The following is an 18,227-nucleotide window of genomic DNA, read 5'->3' as shown; positions in this document are numbered from 1 at the left end:
CGGTCCGGGACACAGTTTCAGTCTGCCAGAAAGTTTCATATTAGCGCACACTCCGCCGCAGAGTGAAAATCTCATTCTGGAAACATCCCCCAGGCTGTGGCTAAGTCACGTCTCCGCAATATCCTTTGTTTCAGGAGTGCTAGTTCTGCAAGGTTCGCAGGAGAGCTTCTGTTAAGTTTGGAAGTTAGGAGACGAGGTACAGGCAGAAGTAAAGCTGTGAGGACGGGGCGTGAGTCGTTCTTGGGTAGCTCAGACGGTAGAGCACTTGCCGACGAAAGGCAAAGGTCCCGAGTTCGAGTCTCGGTCCGGGACACAGTTTCAGTCTGCCAGAAAGTTTCATATTAGCGCACACTCCGCCGCAGAGTGAAAATCTCATTCTGGAAACATCCCCCAGGCTGTGGCTAAGTCACGTCTCCGCAATATCCTTTGTTTCAGGAGTGCTAGTTCTGCAAGGTTCGCAGGAGAGCTTCTGTTAAGTTTGGAAGTTAGGAGACGAGGTACAGGCAGAAGTAAAGCTGTGAGGACGGGGCGTGAGTCGTTCTTGGGTAGCTCAGACGGTAGAGCACTTGCCGACGAAAGGCAAAGGTCCCGAGTTCGAGTCTCGGTCCGGGACACAGTTTCAGTCTGCCAGAAAGTTTCATATTAGCGCACACTCCGCCGCAGAGTGAAAATCTCATTCTGGAAACATCCCCCAGGCTGTGGCTAAGTCACGTCTCCGCAATATCCTTTGTTTCAGGAGTGCTAGTTCTGCAAGGTTCGCAGGAGAGCTTCTGTTAAGTTTGGAAGTTAGGAGACGAGGTACAGGCAGAAGTAAAGCTGTGAGGACGGGGCGTGAGTCGTTCTTGGGTAGCTCAGACGGTAGAGCACTTGCCGACGAAAGGCAAAGGTCCCGAGTTCGAGTCTCGGTCCGGGACACAGTTTCAGTCTGCCAGAAAGTTTCATATTAGCGCACACTCCGCCGCAGAGTGAAAATCTCATTCTGGAAACATCCCCCAGGCTGTGGCTAAGTCACGTCTCCGCAATATCCTTTGTTTCAGGAGTGCTAGTTCTGCAAGGTTCGCAGGAGAGCTTCTGTTAAGTTTGGAAGTTAGGAGACGAGGTACAGGCAGAAGTAAAGCTGTGAGGACGGGGCGTGAGTCGTTCTTGGGTAGCTCAGACGGTAGAGCACTTGCCGACGAAAGGCAAAGGTCCCGAGTTCGAGTCTCGGTCCGGGACACAGTTTCAGTCTGCCAGAAAGTTTCATATTAGCGCACACTCCGCCGCAGAGTGAAAATCTCATTCTGGAAACATCCCCCAGGCTGTGGCTAAGTCACGTCTCCGCAATATCCTTTGTTTCAGGAGTGCTAGTTCTGCAAGGTTCGCAGGAGAGCTTCTGTTAAGTTTGGAAGTTAGGAGACGAGGTACAGGCAGAAGTAAAGCTGTGAGGACGGGGCGTGAGTCGTTCTTGGGTAGCTCAGACGGTAGAGCACTTGCCGACGAAAGGCAAAGGTCCCGAGTTCGAGTCTCGGTCCGGGACACAGTTTCAGTCTGCCAGAAAGTTTCATATTAGCGCACACTCCGCCGCAGAGTGAAAATCTCATTCTGGAAACATCCCCCAGGCTGTGGCTAAGTCACGTCTCCGCAATATCCTTTGTTTCAGGAGTGCTAGTTCTGCAAGGTTCGCAGGAGAGCTTCTGTTAAGTTTGGAAGTTAGGAGACGAGGTACAGGCAGAAGTAAAGCTGTGAGGACGGGGCGTGAGTCGTTCTTGGGTAGCTCAGACGGTAGAGCACTTGCCGACGAAAGGCAAAGGTCCCGAGTTCGAGTCTCGGTCCGGGACACAGTTTCAGTCTGCCAGAAAGTTTCATATTAGCGCACACTCCGCCGCAGAGTGAAAATCTCATTCTGGAAACATCCCCCAGGCTGTGGCTAAGTCACGTCTCCGCAATATCCTTTGTTTCAGGAGTGCTAGTTCTGCAAGGTTCGCAGGAGAGCTTCTGTTAAGTTTGGAAGTTAGGAGACGAGGTACAGGCAGAAGTAAAGCTGTGAGGACGGGGCGTGAGTCGTTCTTGGGTAGCTCAGACGGTAGAGCACTTGCCGACGAAAGGCAAAGGTCCCGAGTTCGAGTCTCGGTCCGGGACACAGTTTCAGTCTGCCAGAAAGTTTCATATTAGCGCACACTCCGCCGCAGAGTGAAAATCTCATTCTGGAAACATCCCCCAGGCTGTGGCTAAGTCACGTCTCCGCAATATCCTTTGTTTCAGGAGTGCTAGTTCTGCAAGGTTCGCAGGAGAGCTTCTGTTAAGTTTGGAAGTTAGGAGACGAGGTACAGGCAGAAGTAAAGCTGTGAGGACGGGGCGTGAGTCGTTCTTGGGTAGCTCAGACGGTAGAGCACTTGCCGACGAAAGGCAAAGGTCCCGAGTTCGAGTCTCGGTCCGGGACACAGTTTCAGTCTGCCAGAAAGTTTCATATTAGCGCACACTCCGCCGCAGAGTGAAAATCTCATTCTGGAAACATCCCCCAGGCTGTGGCTAAGTCACGTCTCCGCAATATCCTTTGTTTCAGGAGTGCTAGTTCTGCAAGGTTCGCAGGAGAGCTTCTGTTAAGTTTGGAAGTTAGGAGACGAGGTACAGGCAGAAGTAAAGCTGTGAGGACGGGGCGTGAGTCGTTCTTGGGTAGCTCAGACGGTAGAGCACTTGCCGACGAAAGGCAAAGGTCCCGAGTTCGAGTCTCGGTCCGGGACACAGTTTCAGTCTGCCAGAAAGTTTCATATTAGCGCACACTCCGCCGCAGAGTGAAAATCTCATTCTGGAAACATCCCCCAGGCTGTGGCTAAGTCACGTCTCCGCAATATCCTTTGTTTCAGGAGTGCTAGTTCTGCAAGGTTCGCAGGAGAGCTTCTGTTAAGTTTGGAAGTTAGGAGACGAGGTACAGGCAGAAGTAAAGCTGTGAGGACGGGGCGTGAGTCGTTCTTGGGTAGCTCAGACGGTAGAGCACTTGCCGACGAAAGGCAAAGGTCCCGAGTTCGAGTCTCGGTCCGGGACACAGTTTCAGTCTGCCAGAAAGTTTCATATTAGCGCACACTCCGCCGCAGAGTGAAAATCTCATTCTGGAAACATCCCCCAGGCTGTGGCTAAGTCACGTCTCCGCAATATCCTTTGTTTCAGGAGTGCTAGTTCTGCAAGGTTCGCAGGAGAGCTTCTGTTAAGTTTGGAAGTTAGGAGACGAGGTACAGGCAGAAGTAAAGCTGTGAGGACGGGGCGTGAGTCGTTCTTGGGTAGCTCAGACGGTAGAGCACTTGCCGACGAAAGGCAAAGGTCCCGAGTTCGAGTCTCGGTCCGGGACACAGTTTCAGTCTGCCAGAAAGTTTCATATTAGCGCACACTCCGCCGCAGAGTGAAAATCTCATTCTGGAAACATCCCCCAGGCTGTGGCTAAGTCACGTCTCCGCAATATCCTTTGTTTCAGGAGTGCTAGTTCTGCAAGGTTCGCAGGAGAGCTTCTGTTAAGTTTGGAAGGTAGGAGACGAGGTACTGGCAGAAGTAAAGCTGTGAGGACGGGGCGTGAGTCGTGCTTGGGTAGCTCAGTTGGTAGAGCACTTGCCCACGAAAGGCAAAGGACCCGAGTTCGAGTCTCGGTCCGGCACACAGTTTTAATCCGCCAGGAAGTTTCAAATGTGTAAGAGGTTGCAGATGACAAACTGTGGAACAAAACAATCAGTGTAGAAACAGAACACAGCAGAAAAACCACACCATGTGGTAAAAAGATAAAAAATAAAAGCGCACTGAAGACTCTGCAACTGCAGTGAAACGTGTTTGGGTTAAAAAACAAAATTGTGTTCTACTAAAGGCGGACCATATCCAAAAATTTTCGTATTTATACAGGATGTTTGAGAAAGAACTACCTAGTTTTAAATACGAATTTAATGTGGAAATTAATGAAAAATTACATGAATGAGTACATATCATGAAAGAGAATTCCTTCAAGTTTAGTTTAATGTTAGTGGACGTCAACGTGGCATCCATTTGTTGCCCTGCACGCATCGAGACGATATTCCACTTCTCGCCCCGTATTCACCAACATTCCAGGTGCAACTGTCCCAACCGACGCGACGATTTTTTCCAGTAAATGAATGATGTCTCTAACCTTTTCACTGTACACAACATTTTTTATGTGGCCCCAAAAGAGAAAGTCCAGTGAGGTTAAGTATATGTATATGTATATGTGTATGTGCGTTTCACGTGTTCGATTTCAACCAGACTTGGTAGGCATATCACTGTGTCTGGAAATCATCGCTATGGCGATAAAAACCACATTCCTATTAAAACGGTGTGAGTGATGAAATCAGTATAGCTCTCGGTGTGCGAGTACCCATGCTTTAGTCATTGTGTATTTGAGAAAGCGCTTAGGGATATGCAACTAACTTCACGTATAATTTCAAAACTTTACAATACGTTTCCTCGCTGAGGACCCCAACAAAACTATGAAATGAAAACAGTTTATCGCTTACCACATTTTCTCTGTGCATGTAGTAAAATTGCTGCATGAACCATAACTTTTAGTTCATGACTTCTTTACTACAGCGTCCGCAGATATATTTTGCATAGAGTACCCACACCTGCCACTGAATGTATCTAGTAAAACATATCATTGTAAGACATATAGTTGAGGATATATGACGTCATAAACACTGAGATTTATAAAAAAAATTGCGCATCATGCATGACGTTGTAATTTATTACTTCTTTTCGTCGAACTCAATTCGCAAGATATTCCTCAGGCAGTAGCCTCATATACCACTGGATGTACCTGCAAAATTATAACATTGTAAGCACATAGTTTAGGATATACGTCATAAACATTTCATAAACTTTGAGCCTGATTGAAATGAAACTATAGCGCGAAATTCGCTAGGGATACAGATGAAATACATGTAATATATGTTAAATATATGTGAAATACGTGGGTTGGAACATTAATAGTGGCAACTATTTATTTACAGCTCGCACAAAATAGATACGTGTTTCAAAGTTTTACTGACCTTCAAAGTAGTCACCAGCATTGTGTGTAACCCGTTGCCAGCGATGTGGAAGTTTTAGGATACTCTTAGCAGTGCCAGTTGTGTTGACAGTTCGAGCGGCGCTGTCTATGGCCCGACGAAATTATAGCAGGTGTCAAGCGAATGCCGTGAAGTGTTTCCTTCAGTTTAGAAATCGAACTCGAGGGCTTAAGTCATGGGAGTGCAGTAGATGGTATGGCACTTAGCAGCCCCATCAGTCAAACAAACCAGTAACAGCTTGCACTGTACGTGCTTGAGTATTGTCCTGCAGAATGGCGGTCAGGTCCTGTAGAAAGTACCATCACTTCTATGCTGTTCGTTTTTGGAACACAACCTGTGCTGTCACCGCCAGACACCACACTTGTTAGGTGGTAGCCTTTAAATCGGCCGCGGTCCGTTAGTATACATCGGACCCGCGTGTCGCCACTATCAGTGATTGCAGACCGAGCGCCGCCACACGGCAGGCCTAGAGAGACTTCCTAGCACTCGCTCCAGTTGTACAGCCGACTTTGCTGGCGATGGTTCACTGACAAAATACGCTCTCATTTGCCGAGATGACAGTTAGCATAGCCTTCAGCTACGTCATTTGCTACGACCTAGCAAGGCGCCATGTTCATTTACTATTGATATTATGAATCACGTACAGTCAAGAGCGACGCTCATCATTAATGGATTAAAGTTAAGTATTCGACCAGCTACGTCCGTTTTTTCTAAAGTCTAATTTCCTTGTCCTGTTCCAGACCTCACGCCAGCTTGCGTGAGCTAAAACGCGTGCCTTTCGGCTTCCTCTAGTAACCTGGTATTGGTTCTCCTGCCAACCCACAACACAACCAACGACCAGCTTAGAGAAAGAAGTGATGACACTTTGAGCAGGAACTGACCATCATTTTGGAGGACAATGCACGTGCACGTAAAGTGATGACTGATTTATTTGACTTATAGGCCTACTAACAAGGGAACCTCCCCATCGCACTCCCCTCAGATTTAGTTATAAGTTGGCACAGTGGAGAGGCCTTGAAAAACTGAACACAGATCAATCGAGAAAACAGGAAGAAGTTGTGTGGAACTATGAAAAAAATAAGCAAAATATACAAACTGAATAGTCCATGTGCAAGATAGGCAACATCAAGGACGTTTCATGCTTGGCAACGCCGTGGTCCCGTGGTTAGCGTGAGCAACTGCGGAACGAGAGGTCCTTGGTTCAAGTCTTCCCTTGAGTTAAAATTTTAATTTTTTATTTTCAGAGAATTATCAAAGTTCGGGCACTCACACAAAATCAACTTCGATCTCCAAAATTCCAGGACATGTTGAGATTTGCTTGGACATATGCAGGATTTGACGGTCTACACACGGAAAAATTTGAAAACGTTAAAAACATGTGTTTTGACAGAGCTAAGGGAAAACTGTGCGACTGTGAAACTGTTGCATTAATTTGTTGCAGTTTATGTGACAAACTCTTATGTTTTTATCACTTTTTTGGGAGTGATTATCACATCCACAAGAAAACCCGAATCGGGCAAGGTAGAAGAATCGTTTTACCTATTCGCCAAGTGTACAAGTTGGGTGGGTCGACAACATATTCCTGTCATGTGACGCACAAGCCGTCACCAGTGTCGTATAGAATATATCAGACGTGTTTTCCTGTGGAATAATCGGTTGACCTATGACCTTGCCATCAAATGTTTTCGGTTTCCATTGGAGAGTCACGTCCTTTCGTCTACTAATCGCACGGTTTTGCGGTGCGGTCGCAAAACACAACCACGAAACTTATTACAGTGAACAGAGACGTCAATGAACGGACAGATCATAACTTTGCGAAAAGAAAGAAAGTAAAAATTTCACTCGAGGGAAGACTTGAACCGAGGACCTCACGCTAACCACGGGGCCACGGCGTTATTGAGCTGACACTCTCCTTGATGTTGCCTATCTTGCGCATGGACTATTCAGTTTGTATATTTTGCTTATTTTTTTCATAGTTCCACACAACTTCTTCCTGCTTTCTCGACTGATCTGTGTTCAGCTTTTCAAGGCCTATCCACTGTGCCAACTTATAACTAAATCTGAGGGGGGTGCGATGGGGAGGTTCCCTTGTAAGTACTATACCACCTACTGCACTCCCCTGATTTAAGCCTTCGTAAGTTCAACTCGATTTCTAAACGGAAGGAAATACTTCTCGACATTCGCTTTAGAACTGCTACGAATTCGTCGGGCAACAGACTGCGCCGCTCGAACTGTGAACACAACTGGCACTGCTAACAGTATCCTACGACTTCCACAACGCTGGCAACGGGTTATACACAATGCTGTTGACTACTTTGAAGGTCAGTGAAACTTCGAAATACTTATCTATTTTGTACGAGCTGTAAATAAATTTCCAAACTTCGTACTTCAGAAATTTCTGTATTACTTTTCATATCCACAGAGTGGTGTCACTGTACATTGCTCTTTACCACGAAGGTTGCAGCTGATGATGCGGCTTCAGGCCGCGAAAGCGATTGTGTTTTAATAAAAAACGGTTTTAGAGCTGTTAGCGGAATCCTTCCTAAAATCACGCCTTTAAAATGGCGCCTGTAGAAGAGGTGCGTTCCAAGCAGAGAGCTTTCATTTAAAAACCTTAAACATGGCTGCTAAACAGCAACTATGTAAACTTGAAGAGGCTGAAGAATCAGCCAACCAGCTGGAGAGAGAGAGAGAAAAAGAAAAAGAAGTTTATCAGCTCCTGACCTTGGTTTCGTTATTCGTAAAAATATCTTTTTCAGAAGTAGTGGTCCTTGTTACATCACATGATGGTACATTAGATGAAGCCGAACGGCTCTTGTCATAAACAAAATTGAGAAAACAAGAATAATCGCAAGCCACGGGTTTAAGAGCAGCCAGATTAGATATATCGTACTTCAGAATGGATGTTCACTAGAAATGCCCACAGATTGAGGCTCTTGTCAACATTAAATTGTAACAGGTGTCACGGGATAAAATAGTTGCATAAGGTGCAAGTAAATATTTTAACTGTGACCTTTCGGTTAGAAACCGGTAACAGCGCTAATTAAATAAATAAACAGCATTTTAAAAAGTGGCTTGTTGCTGTCGTCTTCTCTGTAAGAGTCAACCTGTGTTTTGCACACAACCACGGGCTCAGAATGCCAGTACTTGATGAATTAGCTCTGAAAATCGGGTTTTTAGTGACCCTGGAAGGCTTTAGGTAGGCCACTTGCAACTGGGACTGGATGGCCATTTCAGCTGTCACATGGTGTCATGTGCAGTCATCTCATATGCAGTAGCAGTCCATGTGTGTGGGATTGCGATGGACACTATTTCTCAAAGTTTCATGTTCCTCTTGGAGAACAGTACATGCAAAACGAGGACTTTCTGATGGCATTCGATTCTGTATGTAAAACAGTTACTATAAGGTCTACAACTTTGCTTCCACCGTTTTACAATAGACGGCAGTAGTGGAAAGTAGTGGTACAAGTGGTTCGTCGTAAGTGTCACACAGCAAGCTTAGGCATTTGAGAACATAATGCCATCAAAATATCAGTCGATTTTTTAATGCAACATAAAGTTTTTCTCGACTGAATACGTCAACTTGTGAGCCCAATTCTCGTCATCTGCGGGATGTTTTAATTTTACGCTTTGATATATGAAGAAATCTGCGGCTGAGGGTCATAAAAAGCTGTGTAACACCTGTGATGAGACGCCTGTTAGTGACTGAACTTCGCAGAAAATGGTTTCCATGCTTCAAGAGTGGTAATTTTGACGTTGAAGTCCGGCATGGCTGTGAAAGAGAGAAAGCTTTGGATGCTACTGAAACGGACGGGAACAATCACAGGAGATCGTTATCGAAAGCAATTGATGTGTTTGATCCGAGCACTGATAGACAAACGGCCACACTACAGCGATAGACATGAAAAGATAATTTTGCAGCATGACAGCGCACGATCCCATTTCGAAAATCCCGTCAAAACATACTTGGAAACGTTGAAATGGGAAGTTTTACCCCACCCGCTGTATTCTGCAGATATTCCTCCCTCTGAACTGCCACCTTTCTCGATCTATGGCAAACGACCTAGCTGACTAGCACTTACGGTCATATGAACAAGTGCAAAATTGGATCGATTCATGATTCCCCTCAAAAGATGCCCAGTTTATAGACTGCGGGATTCGTATGCTCCCCTAAAGCTAGAAGAAAGCAGTGGCCAGCGATGACGGATACTTTGAATCTAAATTTTTTGTAAGTTTTTAACAATAATGTATCGAACTTCGAGAAAAAACGGCAGAAGCAAAGTTGTAGACCTTGTAGATGTTGGCGCCATGTGTTAAGTTTACATTGGAGATGGCTCTTTACAGCTTTTGCCTCCACGGTGTCAAATTCCTTGCTGCAGACGATGCTCACCTCGTTTAAGGTACCCAGCAAGGAAGTTTTCACATTTGAAGTCTGGTACAGCACGCAGTTTTAGTCCGTGGCAGAATTCCACACTGTCGTCTGCCAAAAGTGTCCCCATCAGCATCCTCACATATCCAGTGACGTCTCTCATTCTTCCTCCCCTCCTGACAAATGAGAATAAGAATATAAATCACAATGCACTGTGACAGGAAATGATCTACAATGTGTGGCGTCCCCGGACTCCAACCGCGTGCTGATGATGTCGGCGCCGTAGAGCTGCTACTGCCACAGCTCTCGGAGAGGAATTGAGACACGACGCGCGATGACGTAGGTCCCCGTTGGTGAACGGGAGACAGAAATGTGAACTCGTACGATGGATGCTTCTTCTGATTTAAAATTGAATGATTCATTGCCCGGATATGCAGTAGTTGTTAAATCTTATCTCATCCGCATCGTACACACCGCCAATTGCGAGGAAACATTGTAAGTATCAGTCTTCTCGTACGTTGTTGGTTCGTTGCTACGGAGTTGTTGAACCTGTATGAAGCGAGATCCACAGATACTCTTTGATCGCGTCTGAGTGAACCTACGCCGTACTGTTAAAAAAAAATGTTCAAAAGTTCTCTTTTCAATTTATGAAGTAGGTATTTTGATATTCAAATTAAATTGTCCCTGCTGAACAGTCGTTGGTTAATTATCACTGAATAAATCACTTAATAATGTAGTCCACGCTTTATATTTCACTTGGAACGAACAGTTTATTGTTCCTTGACCACTAAATACTTTGTAACTGTCGCACCACACGCACACGCAGTTGGTTGGTAAAGTCAGTTCTATTAAAATTAAGTTTCTTGACAATTACGACAACTTGATTCTTCAACGTAATTGTATTATCTTCGTGAAGTCGTGTAATTGTGTCCTACTCGAGACTAATTGAGTGTAGTCCTTTGATATACCATCCACTCTTCTTTTAGTTCCAACTATTTGAAAGTCAAGTCCAATATTCACTAGTTTCGCCGATAAAGTTCCATTAACCCGATATGCACGGTTAAACGCGTCTGTCAGTTCCTGTCTGAGCTTAGAAAATCAGTTTCGAAGTTCGTGATTCACGTCACGCAAGAAACACTTCTGAACGCAAAACAATCTCGTCGCGTTCCGTACTCTCAATAACTGAGACAAGAATTGTTCTCGCACGTCTTTACAGGACGACAGCCAGCAAGCGACTCCTTCTGTGAAAGAGTATTGTTGGCGCATTGAATTTCTTCGTTGCGCTTACAACTCTCTTCCACATAAAAGTTATCTCTGACTAACATCACCTTGGACTTAGCTTTCAAGATATTAATTGCAATTATCACGTGGATATTTGTCCATTAATTAAATCTGAGGTTTCTTCCGCCTCTTTTCATAACAAAACTCTCAGTGATGTATAAAGTTGTTGTTATCAAAACTTCTTGGTGTTAGCTTATCGGCAAAGATGTCGTATTTGCCAAGATAACTCTTCCCTACTTCATATTATGATATTCTGTCTTAATTGACTTTAATGGGGTCGTTGGGGTGTTATAAATGCCAGAAATAGTACTCATTGTCGAAACTTCTGGACAACTGCAGCTGGCGATGGTTGCCATCTTGGTGCTGGTGTCGGCGCCGGACCTATACACGCAATAAAAGGCTAGCTAAGCTCCCTGGCTCACAACATCTGATGCCATAATAATATGTCGTAAGCGGAGGGCTCACCAACTGGAGATAGCAGTCATGTTGGTGCCTAAGTTGGTGCTGCGTCTACCGCCACGTACCCCGTTTGCTAGGCCATCTAGCCAACTACAGCCAATGCAGAAATAGTATTTTTCCAGATGATGGACAACCATGGCCATTTTCTGAAGTCCTCGACAGTTGAAATCGGTGACTGTGTTGGTACTGCAGTTGGTGCTGAGTCTATCCACTGTGGAGGATGTTGGTTAGAGACCAATCACATGACACTCAGTGCAGAAATGGTATGTCTTGTTGCAGACGCTGGACGATCATGGCTGCTAAGTGGAGCCCCCGGCAGTTGGAGGTGGTGGTGATCTTGGTGCTGCAGCTGGTGCTCTTGTTGGTGCTGGGGCTGTGCACCACCTACCAGACAGGCGAGGCCACCGAGCACGTGACACCGGATGCAGAGATGGCGAAGTACTACCCCCGTGAGTAGCCATGCATCTCTTGTCTCCTTCCAGAGCGCTAAATATTATTGCTAACTTTTTTTGTTGTTTAGATTAAGGATTTTCGACACGATGTTTGTTGTTGTTGTTGTGGTCTTCAGTCCTGAGACTGGTTTGATGCAGCTCTCCATGCTACTCTACCCTGTGCAAGCTTCTTCATCTCCCAGTACCTACTGCAACCTACATCCTTCTGTATATGTTTAGTGTATTCACCTCTTGGTCTCCCTCTACGATTTTTACCCTCCACACTGCCCTCCAGTACTAAACTGGTGATCCCTTGATGCCTCAGAATATGTCCTACCAACCGATCCCTTCTTCTAGTCAATTTGTGCCACAAACGTCTCTTCTCCCCAATCCTATTCAATATCTCCTCATTAGTTATATGATCTACCCATCTAATCTTCAGCATTCTTCTGTAGCACCACATTTCGAAAGCTCCTATTCTCTTCTTGTCCAAACTAGTTATCGTCCATGTTTCACTTCCATACATGGCTACACTCCATGCAAATACTTTCAGAAACGACTTCCTGACACTTAAATCTATACTTGTTGTTAACAAATTTCTCTTCTTCAGAAACGCTTTCCTTGCCATTGCCAGTCTACATTTTATATCCTCTGTACTTCGACCATCATCAGTTATTTTGCTCCCCAAATAGCAAAACTCCTTTACTAGTTTAAGTGTCTCATTTCCTAATCTAATTCCCTCAGCATCACCCGACTTAATTCGACTATATCCCATTATCCTCGTTTTGATTTTGTTGATGTTCATCTTACACCCTCCAGTCAAGACACTATCCATTCCGTTCAACTGCTCTTCTAAGTTCTTTGCTGTCTCTGACAGAATTACAATGTCACGATTTTAGAAACAATAAATTATTATTTAAATTTTCACACTAAGCGTATTGCATAAATATACGAGTGTAATCTAACGAAATATGTAATAGGAATACTTAAAAGCTTCAACATAATTCACCGAGACTGCGACTTTTAGTTGCTGTCAATAATTTTATTTGTACATAATTTCTCCGCTGTTTCAGTATCCCAGGTCCAGTATTAGTTTTTCTGTGACCTTCTTCTTCACTGGTTTTCTTCTCCCTATTTTGCACTAAAATTTGTAATAAAAGGTTTTACGTCTTAGAATATGCCTGAATGGCATCTTTATGTCCCCTTATTCCTTGTAATGCTGCTCCTTTCGTATCTTCTGTCCATCTAGGACTGGTCGTCATACGCTGTGAGCACATTTGATGTGTGTGATGTCCGTAGGTTAGTTAGGTTTAAGTAGTTCTAAGTTCTAGGGGACTGATGGCCACAGATAAGTCATTTGAACCATTTTGAGCACATTTGATCTTGTAGAAATAACAAATAGCCAATCACTTGTAAAATGGAAGGTTTATTAAACCCCTTTACCATGGTTTCAACGTGTATAAAAATGTCATCTCCAGAAGGGAATACTAACAGAGTAAACAGGTTAACAATAAGCAATTGTCAAGAAATATATGTTGGATTACACGTTTGTGGCAGAGGTACGTTAGAAAATAGCCGAAAGGCGCCAGTCAAACATGAAATTTCGCCTCTCTACCAATTTAAACATGCACAATATTGTTATTATTTGGTATTTCCTCGCCACTGTTGTGGACTAGCATCACGTACGCAACGCTTGGGCTAAGGAAAGCTTCTGGTAAAAGAGGCCATTAGTAGTATGTACAGGGAGTGTGCGTGATAGTGAATGAAACTTTATCGTGCTAAACTTGCTGAAAACGTTGAAATTAAAATTATGGCATTAAAAACCTCATCATATTTAGCTGTGTACATATTTAAAATTAATAAAATCGCTTCAGATAATAAGTTACCGTCTACAAATGTAATTGTGGTAAAAACAAATTACGTAAAATTGTGAATATTGCAAGTATAAAGAGTAGCAAAAATAACCAGGGTGGAGAATAGGGAGAGGAGGAAAAGGGAGAGGATTGGGGGTAGAGGGAGGGAAGGACGGAAAGCGGAAAGGGGGGATCGTGATAGATAGTGGTGGATTTGGGGGCGGAGGGTGGAAGATAATAAAACATGTATAACTGTCAAATATAAGATATCTGAAAGCTCATAATAACAAAGAAGAAACAAAATTATCACTAACATTAACAGGCGAGGAAAATAACATATCCTAAAGTCAATCTGGAAGATCGAGCCACTTCTTTGTTACTTTAACGAAATTAGGGGTCTGAAACTGTCTAGGAAATTTCTGTTTTGGAGTTGCACCTGTTCATATAACATGGATCCCTCTTCATGAGTAAAATCTTTATAAGTCTCTAGTTCTTTTAGTAGGTCAAGCTTGTTACCTTTGCTTTCTTTATGCAAAAGTTCTAAGTGTACTAGTGTCCGTGGTGTGAGTTAGAGAAAAGTAGATGTTCAGAAAAAGTTGTACACATTTCCCCTATCTTTATCGAGCAAGTGCACTTTGCATCTAACTTTGAACGGTCTCTCCGTCTGCCCTATGTAACAGTTAGGGCAGTCATTACATGTCATTTTATAAACACCAGAGTTTTTGAAACGGTCTTCTTGTGTCCTGATAGAATGGGTTAATTTTTTTTTTTTAGGCTGTTGTTAACAGCGAAAGCAACTTTTCAGCCATATTTCTTGTTTAACAGTCGACTTCTTCTGTGCGATACATTTCCTAGGAAAGGGATAGAAACAATTTTTTTTACTCACATCTCCTGTCTTCAAGCTGTTCTTACCCAAAGTTGGACACTAAACAGCTGTTTCTGTTTCTTTACAGTATAATCAACCAGCCTAGTGCCATACCCATTGTTAATTGTAACGGTTGTAATTACGGATATTTCTTTTTGGAAACAATGCATTTCGAGAGGAGAGAGCACTGTGTGATTTGTTACAGAGTGGAGAAGAGCGGATTTTTGTGATTGTAGATGATTTGAGTTAGGTGTAATGATGTTACCTACAAGAGTAGGTTTACGAAAAAGTCAAAGCTGATTTCGTTCTAGAGTAAACTTAATTTCGAATCTAGGTAATCCCCCCCCCCACTCCGCCCCACCCCCACCCCCCTACCATTCTGCGCTCTGGTTCTTTTTATTTATAGTCTCTATTTGCACTATTCAGTTTTACGTAATTTGTTCTTACCACAATGACATTTGTAGATGGTAACTTATTATTTGTTGCCATTTTACTAATTTTAAATATCTGGTTTTTAATGTCAAAATTTTAATTTTAATGATTTAACATCATTGTAAAGTTTCATTCACTGTCGCGCACCCTCCTTGCACATACTACGAGTGCTCTCTCTTGGCAGAAGGTTCCCTTAGCCCAAGCATATCGTACGTGATGCTAATGCACTAGCTGCACATTCGTGAGGAAACACGAAGTGATTACAAAGCTGTTGTGCATGTTTAAATTGTAATGGAGCTGAAATTTTATATTTGACTGACGTCTTTCGGCTCTATTTTGGCGTACCTATGCCACAACATGTAATCCAGTAAGTTTGAATATATTTTTGTATTGGTAACGAGAATTACTAAAAACACACACACACACACACACACACGTGTGTATGTATGTATGTATGTGTGTGTGTGTGTGTGTGTGTGTGTGTGTGTGTGTGTGTTTTTTTTTTTTTTTTCATAGTTAGCTTGTTTAGGTTGTCAGTATTCCCTTCTGAAGAAGACGTTTCTATAAACGTTGAAACTGTGGTAAAAGGGTTTTAATAAACCTTCCAATTTGCAACTGATTGGCTGTTAACTATTTCTACAAGAAGATTTAACTCTACGGCTGATGTTCCAGCCATGTACAAAATTTTAATACCGCATTTCACAAGAGAGTGCAGCTTTCGAAATCATACGTAACCCATTCCCAGATGTAATTATATTGTCACGAAGATGAAGTAAAGTTCAACCTCCAGTCCATTGTCCCTTTGTGGCCAAAAGACAGGTTTATCTAATTTAATCATCGGAGAAAAGGTCGTAAGAGAGCTGGGTCAGCCGCATATCCTCATGAAAGGAATTGTACACTTTTTTAAGAGACTGTCCATACAAGCACGATTATCTATGCATTATCCTACACAAGATGCATGGAACCATACACAAGTATAGTTCTATTGTCTCGAGAGGGCCAGCTCTTTATGTGTGTTAAATTGTCGCTCAGGTTCTATCTCCACATTGGTAAGATCAGGGATAATTTATTTTATTACTACATCCACTTTTTTTGTCAATTTTTATGTTTATATCTTGATTCATTGCTACTTCGGTGTTACCTAAAAATGAGCATAAACCTATCAGTTATGTATCACAACTGCTATCTAACAAAGCTATTTGCATTCCACTGCTCCTCCAACTCACCTACCATCATATAAAGCAAGTTTTCCGATTGGAACTACTTGCAAGAGAAATATTCTCGCGATCTTGACAGGAAATGTGGATGTCAATTCGCTAAGGGAAGTGGGTATCCTAGTATTCTTGGCAATCGATACTGATTATAAAATACAGTCAATGTAAGACTGTATGCACTGAATTCAATAAATTTTTGCCACGTTTACAAATACGAGCCGAAATGTAACTGAAACAGTTAGACAGTTCATGCATGACAGAGAAACTGTAATACAAAGTTTTCATCATTTCTGAAAGCCTTTCCAGACCCACGTTCATATAACATAAATTCTTCTACGTGTGAGGAATGTGTCCTGCAATGTGTGCCGTAAATTTATGCTACACACTGTATACATAGTTCGTCCTTCCGGGACAGACAGACAGACAGATAACAAATGATAAAAGAATATTACTTCGTCTTATAGTTACAAAATAAATTTTTTTTAATTTTTTCCCTTTAGTTATTCGGTGAAACCTGTCTTCTTGCCCCTTTTCCTCAGGAATGGGTAGACATGTATCTTGCCTGTATCGGCATCGATAACAGGCAAAAATCGTAGAGTTTCTCTATTCCGGGATGTACGAACTATCTATACAGGGTGTAACAAAAATTTACTGCACAAATTACAGGACACATTCTTCGCACTAGACGAAGAAATTATGTCATGTGAACATGGGCCTGGAAACGCTTTGTTTCCATTTTACAACTCATTTTTTTTAGACAACATAGTTGCGTGGAGATAACAAGGATTGGTTTACTTATAATCAGTTATTCAAAATGACAGTCACAATTGCATTATTTATTTTGTCGCCAACTGGTTTCAACCCGCGATTGGGTCACTTAAGGGCAATTTGCACCATGGTTGGTAACCGTGCACAGGCAGGGTGACCAGCGAGCGACCAAATGGTGTAAATTGCCCTGAAGATGACCCCATCGCGGGTTGAAACCGGTTGGCGACAAAATAAATAATGCGATTGTGACTGTCATTTTGAACAACTGCCATCTCATTTTCTCCAACTTATTAATCATGGCAAACACACACTAACAGAACGCACCAGCATACCACATGGAACTCTTTCTCACAGAAGACTTTCATATGCTCTCCATGGGCGTTGATACATGAACCAACGCCCCGTCGTTGTAAATTTCCGATGCGCTGATGAACCCCTCGTGTATTCCGTATGGTTGCGCAGATTTCTACACTAATGGCCATTAAAATTGCTACACCAATAATAAACGCAGATGATAAACGGGTATTCATTGGACAAATATATTATACTAGAACTGACATGTGATTACATTTTCACGCAATTTGGGTCCATAGATACTGAGAAATCAGTACCCAGAACAACCACCTCTGGCCGTAATAACGGCCTTGATACGCCCGGCCATTGAGTCAAACAGAGCTTGGATGGAGTGTACAGGTACAGCTGCCCATGCAGATTCAACGCGGTACCACAGTTCATCAAGAGTAGTGACTGGCGTATTGTGACGAGCCAGATGCTCGGCCACCATTGACCAGACGTTTTCAGTTGGTGGAGAATGTAATGGCCAGGGCAGCAGTCGAACATTTTCTGTATCCAGAAAGGCCCGTACACGACCTGCAACATGCGGTCGTGCATTATCCTGCTGAAATGTAGGGTTTCGCAGGAATCGAATGAAGGGTAGAGCCACGGGTCGTAACACATCTTAAATGTAACGTCCAGAGTGTCGTCAATGCGAACAAGAGGTGACCGAGACGTGTAACCACTGGCACCCCATACCATCACGCCGGGTGATATGCCAGTATGGCGATGACGAATACACGCTTGCAATGTGCGTTCATTGCGATGTCGCCAAACACGGATGCGACCATCACGATTCTGTAAACAGAACCTGGATTCATCCGAAAAAATGTTTTGCCATTCGTGCACTCAGGTTCGTCGTTGAGTACACCATCGCAGGCGCTCCTGTCTGTGATGCAGCGTCAAGGATAACCGCAGCTATGGTCTCCGAGCTGATAGTTCATGCTGCTGCAAATGTCGTCGAACTGTTGGTGCAGATGGTTGTTGTCTTGCAAACGTCCTCATCTGCTGAATCAGGGATCGAGTCGTGGCTGCACGATCCGTTACAGCCATGCGGATAAGATGCCTGTCATCTCGACTGCTAGTGATACGAGGTCGTTGGGATCCAGCCCGGCGTTCACTATTACCCTCCTGAACCCACCGATTCCATATTTTGGTAACAGTCGTTGGATCTCGACCAACGCGA

At 43.5% G+C, this 18,227-nt stretch overlaps 1 protein-coding gene across 2 annotated transcripts in view; it reads left to right on the top strand.

The window, feature by feature from the left end:
* The window catches only part of LOC126210243 (ammonium transporter Rh type B), a 255,900-nt gene that overhangs the window by 67,017 nt on the left and 170,656 nt on the right, over nt 1–18,227 (top strand). For both annotated transcript variants that reach the window (XM_049939432.1, XM_049939431.1), the window contains exon 2: nt 11,425–11,594. In XM_049939432.1, the coding sequence (XP_049795389.1) occupies nt 11,438–11,594 (157 nt within the window). In that variant the 5' untranslated portion in view covers nt 11,425–11,437. The remainder of the gene's footprint in view (nt 1–11,424; nt 11,595–18,227) is intronic.

The sequence above is a fragment of the Schistocerca nitens genome, chromosome 10 (assembly GCF_023898315.1).
Source record: "Schistocerca nitens isolate TAMUIC-IGC-003100 chromosome 10, iqSchNite1.1, whole genome shotgun sequence".
Classification (NCBI taxonomy): domain Eukaryota; kingdom Metazoa; phylum Arthropoda; class Insecta; order Orthoptera; family Acrididae; genus Schistocerca; species Schistocerca nitens.
This window is presented reverse-complemented; position numbering and strand designations above follow the sequence as displayed.